Source organism: Lepisma saccharinum, chromosome 27 (assembly GCF_977018435.1).
Source record: "Lepisma saccharinum chromosome 27, izLepSacc3.1, whole genome shotgun sequence".
In the NCBI taxonomy this organism is placed as follows: domain Eukaryota; kingdom Metazoa; phylum Arthropoda; class Insecta; order Zygentoma; family Lepismatidae; genus Lepisma; species Lepisma saccharinum.
In genome coordinates, this window is record NC_139255.1 from 22,582,657 (window position 1) to 22,595,826 (window position 13,170).

The 13,170-nt window shown below is 36.9% G+C and overlaps 1 protein-coding gene across 1 annotated transcript; it reads left to right on the plus strand.

Annotated features, from left to right (window-relative positions):
* The first annotated feature begins 10,058 nt into the window (after positions 1-10,058).
* Positions 10,059-10,472, plus strand: LOC145980189 (protein GVQW3-like). Its single transcript, XM_083113219.1, has one exon. It carries the CDS (start codon positions 10,059-10,061, stop codon positions 10,470-10,472), a length of 414 nt encoding a protein of 137 aa, XP_082969345.1.
* The last annotated feature ends 2,698 nt before the right edge of the window (positions 10,473-13,170 follow it).

Here is a 13,170-nt window from a genome sequence, read left to right on the forward strand (position 1 = left end):
ACTAAGATATTTTAGACTCTCATTTGGTTTTATATTCGAATTACCTATTTTTTATTCAATATTTGCAATTCCTCTTTCTAATTTGTTAGATGCGCAGTACAGGAGACAGTCGTCTGCGTATAGATACAATACAAAGCTAAATCTCTTGCTTGCGATATCATTTACAAACATGTTAATAAGTGTTGGGCCCAGAATACATCCCTGAGGTACACCGAGAGATACATTCATACTGTTCGAAATCGAGTTGCCAACTATTGTATTGATACTCTTATTGCGTAAATAACTTTCAATCCAGTTGCATGCAGTAGCAGAAAAATTGAATTGCTGATATTATTTCTGTATTAATAACTTTATGCTTTACTGATATCTATTGAAATTATGCCGATTTATTGCTTTCCTTTACGATCTGAAACATGCCGCCAGTTATGTAACAGTTCATGCAGGAGTAATTCTGTTGAGTGATTTATCCTAAAAGCGAATTGTCTGTCAGTAAGTAGGTTGTTACAATGTAAGTATTGTTCTAATTGTTTATCTATTATCTTTTCAAGAATCCCAGTTAATGAGGAAGTTATCGATATTGGCCGATAATTATTTAATTGCGTTGGGGAACAACCTTTAAATATAGATGAGACCGTTGCGTGTTTCCAGCTGTTTGGAAAGATTCCGCTTTTTATGGATGAATTAATTATATCGGTGGGAGGTTCTGTAATCCATGGGGCGAGCAGATATAATATGCAATTACTTATTCCATCGAAATCTGGACCCTATCTGCCATACGTTTTTGAAGGATTTTCAGTACGTCATCATGTGAAACGGGTGTACAATTGAAGTTGGCTTCTCTAGATGGACTGGAGGTATCAATTTGTTTGCTAGTTTCATTTCTCTTGAGCTTTAAGTCGTTTGTGAATGTATTCGATATTGATTTTCCGACATTAGGAAAGTGGTAGTTCAGGACATTATACACCCTCGCAGCTTCGGTAATTATTTCATTATTGTGTTCAATAGATGTGATGGAATGGTGTTTATTTTCATTTCCAGTTAAAGAAACTAAAAATCTTGAATTTATTGTTGCCTGCATATTTACCAGAATAGATCTGTTGAAAAAGATAATTTCTTTTCGCATCTTTATACTTTACTGTTTTGATAAGTATTTCCTTAAGGTCTTATATTGTTCCCACGTATAATTAATATTATTTGAACTACGTGCGCGCTTAAACACCCGGTTCTTGAGTTATATCAATTTAAGATGACCGCCAGTGATCCAGAGACACTTCTTGGCCCCAACGCGAAACGTTTTTATCGGCGCATAGACATCAAGAGCTTCGGTTATTAATGACTGCAAATCTGTTACCATATCGTTTATACCCTGCATCGTTGTTGCTTTGTGAAAGTGTAGATAGTAACAATAATCAAGTATTTGCTGTTCAGGGAAATTTTTAAATGAACGCCTAGTTATTAGTATTCTAGAAGATCTATGTGGCCTCAGGTTAATTGTTGTGCATATGGGTCAATCCATATGAAGTCATACAACATGGTTGCTCGACCATTTTTAAAAAAGTTTATTTTTGTGTGGTGTGAGTCTCATATGTTGACAGTTCAGAACCACTGTTATTTTATTTTTACTATCACCGGTTTGAAGATGGCGCGCATTTTTTTATCATGGCGCGAGTCATTTTCTTCATTCGTAAGCATCAGCGGCAACTTTTTTATCTCAGCTCTGACAAGTCCTACAACAATGAGACAAAATCTGTGATGTTAAGCACATTATCGGCTGCAATTATATTTCTGTGTAATTTTCTAAACATTATTCCTTCATAATAAATTTTAAGGTCAAAATTGTGTATTTTAATCGCTCAAAATGACATTTTAGGACATTTGTTTGGGGGGGAAGGCAGTTTTTTTGACACTTGAATTTTCTTGTGCAAGTACCTGTGTACCAATAGAGTATGTCGAAATTTAATCATTTTTTTTCTACAGGGTCATAAAAATGCACTTTTTGTTAAAAAATTCCAAGTTCAGGGTTAAATATCTCTGGTGGAAAGTTGTTTAAAAATCTGAAATTTGTACACAATACAGTACTCCATGATAAGTAACTTCAGTAAAAATTTTGAGTTTGAGATTCAATTGGTTTAATAGATACAAAACTCGTGAAAAATTCAATATTTTGCATTAAATATGGCATGCCTAATTTCATTTCTTATTAACATTTTGTGTTAAAATTTGGCAAATTGTAATTTGGGATGTCAATGAACAACATTTCAATCCTGAAATGGATCTACAATACAGTATATATACGAGGGCCTGCTGAAAAGCTCCATCAGTTGCAGTTCGCGGCCTTTCATTCAATTCTCTCACATACCCTGAGAATTCTTCAGCTGGGATATTCTTTAAGAGCATGATAACTCAAGATCGCACAGTACTGATGTCTATACATTCATCCCCATAAAATGCCCTCAGTCTCAGATGAATGTTAATTTGTAGCACATTTTTTGTGGTTAGAAACTCGATCATGGCACGCTACTTACCAACATTGCATGGTTACATGCTGCCATTTTCCTTGCAATAGTTCAGCACCCCCTGGCGATAGAAGTTTGAAACCTTCAATGGAGAAGCTGGAAAGTCTTATAAGTGCAATGTATGGTTGCTCAAAATCCAAAATGCGTTTACAAGGTAACAAAGAAAATAAAAACATAGGAAGCTTTACTTTTCAGCAGGCCCTCGTATATATACTTTATTGTTGATCCATTTCAGGATTGAAATGTTGTTCATTGACATCCCAAATTACAATTTGCCAAATTTTAACACAAAATGTTAATAAGAAATGAAATTAGGCATGCCATATTTAATGCAAAATATTGAATTTTTCACGAGTTTTGTATCTATTAAACCAATTGAATCTCAAACTCAAATTTTTTACTGAAGTTACTTATCATGGAGTACTGTATTGTGTACAAGTTTCAGATTTTTAAACAACTTTCCACCAAAGATATTTAACCCTGAACTTGGAATTTTTTAACAAAAAGTACATTTTTATGACCCTGTAGAAAAAAATGATTAAAGTCTCAAGCTTCAAATAATTTTGACGTACTCTATTGGTACACAGGTACTTGCACAAAAAAATTCAAATGTAAAAAGAACTGCCTCCCCCCCCAAAAAAAAAATTTTCGAAAATGTCATTTTGAGCGATTAAAATACACAATTTTGACCTTAAAATTTATTATGAAGGAATAATGTTTAGAAAATTACACAGAAATATAATTGCAGCCGATAATGTGCTTAACATCACAGATTTTGTCTCATTGTTGTAGGACTTGTCAGAGCTGAGATAAAAAAGTTGCCGCTGATGCTTACGAATGAAGAAACTGACTCGCGCCATGATAAAAAAATGCGCGCCATCTTCAAACCGGTGATAGTAAAAATAAAATAACAGTGGTTCTGAACTATCAACGTATGAGGCTCACACCACACAAAAATAAACTCTTTTAAAAATGGTCGAGCAACCATGTTGTATGACTTCATATGGATTGACCCATATCAGAAAATGATGGCTTAAATCATGCATTCCCACAGCGGATTTAACATGTATTTCTTTCTAGTTTGTAAAAATGTGGTCTATGAGACTTTTACTTGTGTCAGTCACGCGTGTCGGCAGACGAACGGGCTGCTTGTATCCCGCTGATTCCATCCCATCGAAAAATACATTATGCGCTGCAGTAGGTTTCATGATGTCATGATTTGTATCTCCGACGAGAACCGAATTGTGGTAAGCTTCTTGGTAAGAAAAGATTGAAAAATAGTCGCATACTCCGACGTGCTATTTTTCTAAAAACGGCTGAACGAACACTGCCGCTAATAACATGTACAGTCATGGAAAAAAGTTCTTCCCCATAAGGCTTTAATAGGAGCAAGTAATGCAGGAGGGTAGGCAACACATATTGCACCCTTCGATGATCGGGTGATTTTGCCTGTCTTAACACCGAGAAATGTGTTCCACGCGAAGGTCAACATGACAGGAAAGCAAAGAGGGTCACGTGACTATTGGTTACGTGGAGTGTTGTGCTTCTCCATGTCCCCAGTTCTTGATCCACATTGCAGAAAAAGTAGAGCTGCATGCAATATATGAAAATAGGTTGTTTTCAACTACACGCTTAATTATGATTTTCCCAATTGTAAATCTATCAGACGTGTCTCCCGATTTAGTCGGGACAGTCTTTTACTTTGAATTCCTGTTCGTCATAGGCGTAACTTGATGGGAGCAGAAAGGGCATTTGTAACCCCCCCCCCCCAAATCAGGTTTCTTAAAGCTGCTAAAACAGGAATTAAATACCATGATTTGAAGCGTCCAAAAAAAGTATTATATTGAAAGATTGTTCCCAATACGTAGATAGCAATTTAATACTTTGAAAGTGTCTCAGATTTGTTTATTATGTCACATCTTAGTGTGGCAAAGGTCTACTATAAAAGTGGAATTTCTTAACAGAAATATGAACCCACTCCTTTTATTTCGTAGCCGATTTCATCAAACTGAAATTAAGAATATTAGTTAACAATGTCATTGGTAAACAATAAAAAAATGTGTTAGACCCAATTCTTTAATACCTTATCATAATCTTTATCGCAAGTTTAAATTTTGTTGTAAGTCCACTTTATGCAAAAAAAAAAAAAAAGGTAAAGTGCTCACCTGTGCTTAGCGCTACGCCATGAAGGCGTATAGGTGGTGTGGGGGTAACGCCCCACACTTTCTTGATTCGTTCGTGAGTGGGGGTGATGCCCTGACCGCCTTTACCCCCAGGGTTTCCCCCAGGTACTCATGTCATTCGACGCTGGGTGGGCGCCGGGGCCGCTTCCAACGTTAGAAAAGTTCCCGGGCTTGAACCGGCCGGGGATCGAACCCGGGGTCTATAGCATGGTAGTCAGACGCGTTACCGACTGAGTCACCGGCACAGATAGACTAATCTGAACTGCAAACAGTTTAAAGTGGGATCCGAACCACTATGTGCTATCACCTGGTATCGTACCCGAGACCCCTTCATTACAAGGCCTTACCACTACGCCATCAGTGAGGCGCACACAATCTTTGTATTTCGACCTTCATAAACCTATATTTACCATGTAATAGGTTGTTTAACGTTGCTATGCCTCTATGGATTATATTTAGCCAGTATTCGAGCACATAGCGTCAGGTTTCATAGAATATAAGCTTCTCTTCCATGTTCATGGTTTCCTGTCTGCAATAGAAAAACTGGCAGGTTCCCATAGCTTTTCTTTCAATAGTCTTACAATGGTTGCATATCATATCACTCAAATTTGATTAATTCGTTTCCAACGCAATCCCCGATGTCGCAGTGGGATCGTGGACACCTTGTAATTAAGGGATCCCGGGTTCGATACTCGGTGGAGGAACATAGTTGTTCGGATCCCCCTTTAAACTGTAGGTCCATTCACGATTAGCCTGACAGGACATAAAGTGGACTTAAGACACCAAATCAAGCAACCAACACAATCCCGTTATTTTCCAGATTATCGAATCCAGAACCTTCGCCGCGAATAACATAAGCAGAAAGATAATGTGAAATTACCGACCACAAACAGAACTTAAAATCTACAACGGATAGATTGGATTAAGTTGACGATACAGCATGCGTTCTAAAGTGAACAACAATACGAAAGTTGAAGGACCTCTATACGCACCCACTTTTCCTCCACTCAATGGGGAAGATATCCTTCTAGCTGAGAAGCCTTTACGTAGGAGTGCCCTGAGGGAACTTCAAGGCCACAACGATAAAGTGTTCTAAGTGCAATGAGGGGACCAAAACGTCAGATAGCTGTGTTCCTCCTTATTTCGTACGCCATTGATAACTGGAACACGTGACCTCGTGTTTGGTAGAGCAGAAGCCTGCTTGCTTGCCACCACCCTTTAGTTCAGTGACCTTCGCCCGTAGTCAGCAAGAGTGAATGACTCACCAGATACTTGTTGTCTGTGAGGCTACACAAGAATAGATATTTCGTTAGTGGCTGTAAGTATTGTTTCATCTGCAGTTAAATCAGTTAACATTTCAATAGTTTCCTAATGGTTACGTTAGTGATAAACATGTAAATTAGTTCTCGAGAGTGAACGTTTTATCTATTTGAACGGGAGATTTTTATACAGCCTGCATGTATTATTTTTTTCTGAAACAAGAAGAAATTCGAAGTCGCAAGAAGAGTTGTATAAGAGTAGTTAACAAAAGGAAAAAATAAGAAGAAAATGTAAATGCTGAAATAAATTATGGAAGAGATCGAGTGAATAACATTTTGTCATGGGGCCTCCTCGATGGCGTAGTGATAATGTCGTCGCCTTGTAATCAGTGGATCCCGGGTTTGATACACGGTGGATGCACATAGTGGTTAGTATCCCACTTTAAACTGAAGGTCCAGTTCAGATTAGCATATCTGTGCACCAAACCAAAACTAAGAAAGAAATTGTCACAGTGTAAGAAAATTTCATGTTCAACCACATACGAAACAAAAGGGAATAATATATTGCAGGTTGGAGTTCACATCTGTAGCATCTAACCAGCACAATTATGAATCGCAACATATCGTATCAGATCCATTTTTATTATACATGTATGATAATATAAGAGAAGTAGAGGAAAGAGAAAACCAAGCGAAACACGGACGCCTTCTCCAGAATTTCAAATCTCGTTACATAAGGTTCTGGGTTGGAGTCCCGAACAGGCATGACTTTCTTGTTCTTGCCCTTTTATCTGCTTCATTTCATCATAATTCATCGTTATGGTTTACCTTCAGGGGAAGAATAATGACAATATTTGCCAATACAAAGCCAATAACAAACAGAACAACTCGATTACGGAGGTGCCAAGAAGAAACGAGACTTGACAGTTTCTCCGTCTCTCGGTTTGTCGAATTGAAAATTGCTCTCCCGTTCTCGGTCTCGATTAGTTAAATATAGAAATCGAAAATGTATGTGAATGAATATACATGTATTTTATATATTCCGGTTTTGTAGGAGATTTCGTGAGAGATGAAATAAGTACTCTTCCATCGTATTTATTTTTATAATTTTTATTCCCTGTTCGATGATCGCGACGATAAGGACGAGTGACCATTACATGAAATTGATGACGAAATAGTCAAACACCCCCGACAAGGACGGTACTCAAACCCGGGAACTTTGGCGACGATATCGAATGTCAATCACTTAATGAGCTTGACCACCGAGCCTGCTTAATGTTGTTTCTGTCAGGTAATTCGTAATAATATCCCACATTCACTATCATTTGCTTCATAATTTATCTTATTGTTGTGATTAACCTGAATTCAAAGAATTAGTTGAAAGGCAAAAATGCAAGATTGAATGTCTCTGATGTTACTTCGTGCCGAATAATATGACGTGGTATTATGATATGAATTTATTAATCATATAATATGCCTATTCATTCCATTGATTGATCCCAATTGAGCACACAAAATATGGTACGTATAATGTCCACTCCATGGAGGAGTGGTTAGCACAGCGCGCTACGATGCCATGGGTCCCTGGTTAGAATCTCGACTTGGGCGTCTTGTCCTTGGTAAGTGTCCCTTCATCAATTTCATCATAGCATCACTCATCTTCATCATCGCTATTTGCCAAAAGTGAAAGAATAGCAAATCTAAATAACAAACATCCAATCAAATCGAACATCTCCTCCGATTTAATTCTATACGGTACCAAATTCCCACTTTATTACTGCATCTTAAGTCATTTTACAGCATCTCAATTGTTTTCCGATTCGAAAACATTTGGAATGTTGTTTTGTGCAGTTGATTGTGCATTGTTTCGTTGTTTGGATTGTTTAATTAACGTCGCATTAATTAGTTTTAGACCAATCGTGACGGGGGAAGCAAGAGCACAAAGGAAGCGAAAAAGACAAGGAAGAGACCACGGCTTTCTTTAAAGATAGCATCCCGTGAATGCAACTCAAGTGACTGCAGAATATTATGAATAAAATTTATTTCGCTTTTTCCTTTTATTTCTGTTTCAGTTATTTTACTTCGCTTTTCTTCTACCACTCGCGTTACTCGTGTCGGTGAGAAAGAATTATAAACTCGTGAAATGGACGATGGTACAAAAAAATATATGCCTCTCCCACGGTTCGAAACTGTCAGTACAAAATATTGTCTTATTTTTAAAATTTACGGTCAAATATGGTTTGTCACGTAGCAATTTTCGCTTATCTCTTTCTCAAGGGGTTCCATTGCCTCTCTGATGTCGTAGTGGTAACGTCTTCGCCATGTAATGAAAGGCTTCCGAATTCAATACCAAATAGAGAGGCATTTGGTTCGGATCTCATTTTAATCTGTAGGTCCAGTGCATGAACTGGACTTAAACAATTAACGTGTGGCATGTGGTCTGTGATGAGAACCATAATTTCAGCGAACCTTCTTGACAATGACTCTAATATCACTTGAAAGAATAGTATTTCCTTACGAGTAGCTCTTGTCAAGAAACCAGTTCCTGAAATTTTCTTCTGGAGGCATCGTAGCACCCAGCTGTTTGTTGTGGCTGGGGCACGAGTCATGTGACTCATGCTATCAAAGCTCAATCCTTTCCGAGAACTCAGAATCACCAGGCAAACTTAAGCGAATATCTTGTTATTTGGGTTGCATAAACAACAGGCTTTAAGACGTTACGAAATTCTACGTCCCGTGGCCCAGGTATTTTTTTCTAAGACTGTACACCGACTATCCTCACTCCTAGGAAGGTACCAGGTCTCGTGTTACTGCCAGTAAAACCGTTTAAGAGTTATTGAAACAAGTTCTTATTGAGGAGTCTCCCAAACTCCACGTCACCGGTTACGGTTAATACCCGAGAGCCGTTACGTTAGTGAAAGTAATTGTAGTCTGCAATAGATCCTGAGATTAGGGGCAATCCGTCGGCTTAAAACCTTCTTCGTACCGTCCATTTCTTCAGAACAATTCTCCGATCTCTTTAAGTTACATTTTCAATATGGTCACAAAGACTCAGTTTCTTTTGAACGGAAACGTTCACTTTGACCGAGCAATAAATATTTATTTCATACAAAATAGTTTCTTACGCCTCCGTATAATTGACGAATAGGACATTCATATTGATGAAAATTGAAAGAAAATTCTCTCTTTTTGTTATGACTTCATATTCTAGTATGATGCAATCTAGATATGAACTAATCTGTAGCTTTTCAGTTATAAGAGAATGTTTTGTTTTTAAACAAGATATTCACACTAGATGTATTTTTATTGCTTTTTTGAGACAAGCTGATATGATATTGTAAATTTGTCTTTTACAATGAATGAGTGAATATAGTTATACAAAAACAAGTTATCTAGAATGTATTTGAGGTCAATATGTAGAACGTTATATACAAAATGTCTCTTTGTGTATTGAAAATGTATGCTTGGCGTAGACAGACAGATGCAAAGTCAAATAAAATGTATTTATGAATGATGAATGAAGTTAATAATTAAAGTATGACATGTTCAATAATTTAACTTTTACATAACGAAATAAATAAATAAAATTAATTAAAAAACGAAATGTGAAATAATGTATTCCGATCCAAAGTGGGATTATTTTGTTTGTGGAATTTTGAAGTGTAAGTGAAGATATTTTCAATATTATCATTCCTTTCAATGTTTCTCTTAAAATATAATGTATAGAACAAATGTTATTGGTGGCAGTGTTTAGAACAAAAAGAGAGAAACTCTAATGAGAATACTTAAGGTGTTGGATCCTACATTCTATATTTCTTCTCACATCTAAGAATATTTCATAGTTGGCTGTTTGTCTCACATTTTGCCGCTAAGGAACGTTACATTTATACTTAGTTCATTCAAATGAAAAGGTCCATTTTATTTTTTCTGAAAAAACGTTTTATGCGAGATAGTAATTTCATGTGTTTTGTATACCCATAGGTATATGTGACGTTTTAGTAATGAAGCATCTGCGCATGCGCAAGTGTGTCCAGGTAGCACGTGTCCGTTATCTAATCACCTTCACTTTCTTCCCCCCAGGTGGAACGCTGTGCTGAACAATGGAGCTGCCATTAAGGGACGTGTCCAAGGAAGAACAGCGGGTTGTCATTGGGTTTCTTCATGCCGAAGGAGTACATCCAACGGACATTCATAGGAGAATGAAAGTTGTTTATGAAAAATGTGTATCGGACAAAACAGTGAGAAAATGGTGTAGGAGTTTTCGTGATGGACGAAACACATTGAAGGACGATGCTCGGCCGGAACCGTTGAAAAATCGCATTCCTGATTGGACAGTTGCTGCTATTGACAACCTTATTCAAGAAGACAGACGAATATCCCTGGCAGCGATTAGCGAACAAGTGAACGTGTCATTGGTTAGTGTGCATAACATTGTGAGGCACAGGGTTACAGGAAAATGTGCGCACAATGGGTGCCAAAGTGTTTGTCAGAGGAACAAAAAATGTGTAGAATGATAATGTCATTGGCTCATTTGATGCGATACAGGAATGAAGGTGAGGACTTTATCAGCAAAATCATTGCTGGAGATGAATCCATCTGCCCGTATTACCAGCCAGAATCAAAGAGGGACAGTATGGAATGGAAGCATACAGGATCACCAAAACCAAAGAAAAGCAAGTCGCAACCTAAAGTCGGCAAACATATGATGACCGTGTTTTTCGATGACCAAGGGCCACTGCTGGTGGAGTTCCTTCCGAAGGGACACACAATTAACGCAAATGCATACTGTGAACCACTGCATCGTCTACGGACACCGATCAAGAATAAGCGTCGAGGAAAAATCAGCAAAGGCATCATTTTACTCCAGGACAATGCTCGTCCCCATAGAGCCAGACAGACACAGGATCTGTTGCAATCATTCCATTGGGAAGTGCTAGACCACTCTGCATACAGTCCTGACTTGAGTCCATGTGATTATAACATTTTCGGACCTATGAAGAAACACCTCAGACGACGACGCTTTGCCTCGAGTCCTGAGCTGCAGGAAGCTGTCAGGGAATGGTTTCATTCCCAGCACAAGGACTTCTTCTACCAAGGAATTCATAACCTTGTTTCAAAGTGGGACCAGTGTCGTACCTCATACGGTGAATATGTGTAGCCAACTACTGTAATAAAGTTTCTGCAAGGAAACGGACCTTTTCATTTGAATGCACCTAATAAATTAACTTAACATCGGTGAAACGTAACATCCTCCGACTACAATAAACTATAGTACAAAGGCCATTCCATGTAGATTCGACCAGGCTATGTCATCCAGCGACATAGATTTCAACTACGTTTTGTTCCTTTGTTTAAGGTTAACGTCCACTGTATGTACAAAAAGGATAATCGGAACTGTATCTACAGTTTAAATGGGAACCGAATCACTATGTAGCTCCACCGGGTATCGAACCAATTGATTACTTAGCGACGATGACGAAATTTTGTATACTTTTATCTTTGACCTAGATAAGAAACCACATGATGTTTTTCTTCTCTGGGCCTTGAACTTTTACATTTACAGCAGGCCATGTTTTCAGGATTTATTATATATATAATATGTGTCGCTCTTGACTCATAGTTGTAGGAGTGTAGTAAAATAATAACATTAAATGTATTTTAGAATGTAACATTCTAACTGCATGATTCCTTTCCTGTAATCGAATGAAAGTGTGAAGATTCAAATAAAAATGTCCTGAGACTAATGTTTCTTTTTCTATTTTTGGACAAATAATTTTACGTAAACAACAGACGATTCTTTCTGCAACAAATATCAAATTGCAGATATTAATATTTTAGCCAAAGGTGGTGATTTTAACATCTCTGTATTGAAACGTGCCACAATAATTATAAATCCAAGATCTGTAGATAGCAATTGGCAAAACACTCTTCCTTGCTCCGGCTAATCATTTGGAAGCATCATTTCTCCCTTAAGATGATCACCATACTTCTAGGAAGGAAACCACCGAATTGCGACATGTGACAACAAATAAAATTAAATAATTTTAAACTAAAAATATCCAAAAACTTTAATACCTATTAGCGCGCGTCACTTACCCATTTCTACCAATTACTCGTAAAATAAATAATATCTTGGGCCCTGCTCGCTCGAAGGCAGTGATAAGTAAATTTTTTCACGACAGAATACACACACCGCCTTTACCGTTAAGAGCAAGACATTAACTGCTTACCTCTGGCGGGAGGCTTAGCATAACAGATTCCTTGTTAACAATGCTACCAACTCATCACATAAAAATAACACAACATAAACTTATATTTTATGTCACATCAATGCTAATTAGCGATAGTAAGTTTGGGTTAAGGTTGGCAATAATTGAGAATGCCAACGTGGAAAATTTGAAGTCGCCATATACACGTAGCTTCATTTCCCACTCGTAAACAGGCAATAGGAGAACGTAGTTTCATTGAAAGCGAGGGGGAATTTCTGTGCTTAAATGTCGCAATATTAAACCATGTAGAAATAACGAAACTGATTTCATAAAATAGTTCATATTTGACCTTGCACATAATTTTATTAAATTAAGATTTAGTTTACGGATTTTTAACGAAGACTAAATTACTTCAATTTTGCCATTTGTTGATAAAAATCGATATTAAGAAGAAATCTATGTAATATGTGCTTAAACAACAACTTCTGCATAAAAGATAGAAATAACCTTAGCCATTTTGGATTTGAAAAGGAAATAATTCAAAACGCTGCATAAACTATTTGGAAAATTTCTTATTAGCCCCTTTAACTGGAATTAGATATATAAATACCGGAATAATATAACAACATAAAATAGATCATAAATATATACATGAATTATGAAAAGTAATCAAATATAAATAATATTATGCAAGTTATTGACTTGAAAGCATACGAATAAGATATATTCCAATATATGAATGAAAGTTGTTTAACATGGTGGTCGTTACAGTATTTATTTTCCATTAATCCTCTAAGTATGATCTAACATATTATATGAAAATAATTGTGAGGTTCCGATGCCTTATGCATAAAATTTATATTAATTTATGAAACACTCTAATGGAAACTTCAATGAAAACACGCATATTGCACATTACTAAGACATTTCTTAATTTATTATACTTAACTGTGAACAGAGAGTGACAATATGACTATTACAGAAAACTAACTGCATGAATGTT

Bases quoted from the DNA above. Each gene is read 5' to 3' on its own strand.
- LOC145980189 (XM_083113219.1), top strand. From the start codon at position 10,059: ATGGAGCTGCCATTAAGGGACGTGTCCAAGGAAGAACAGCGGGTTGTC.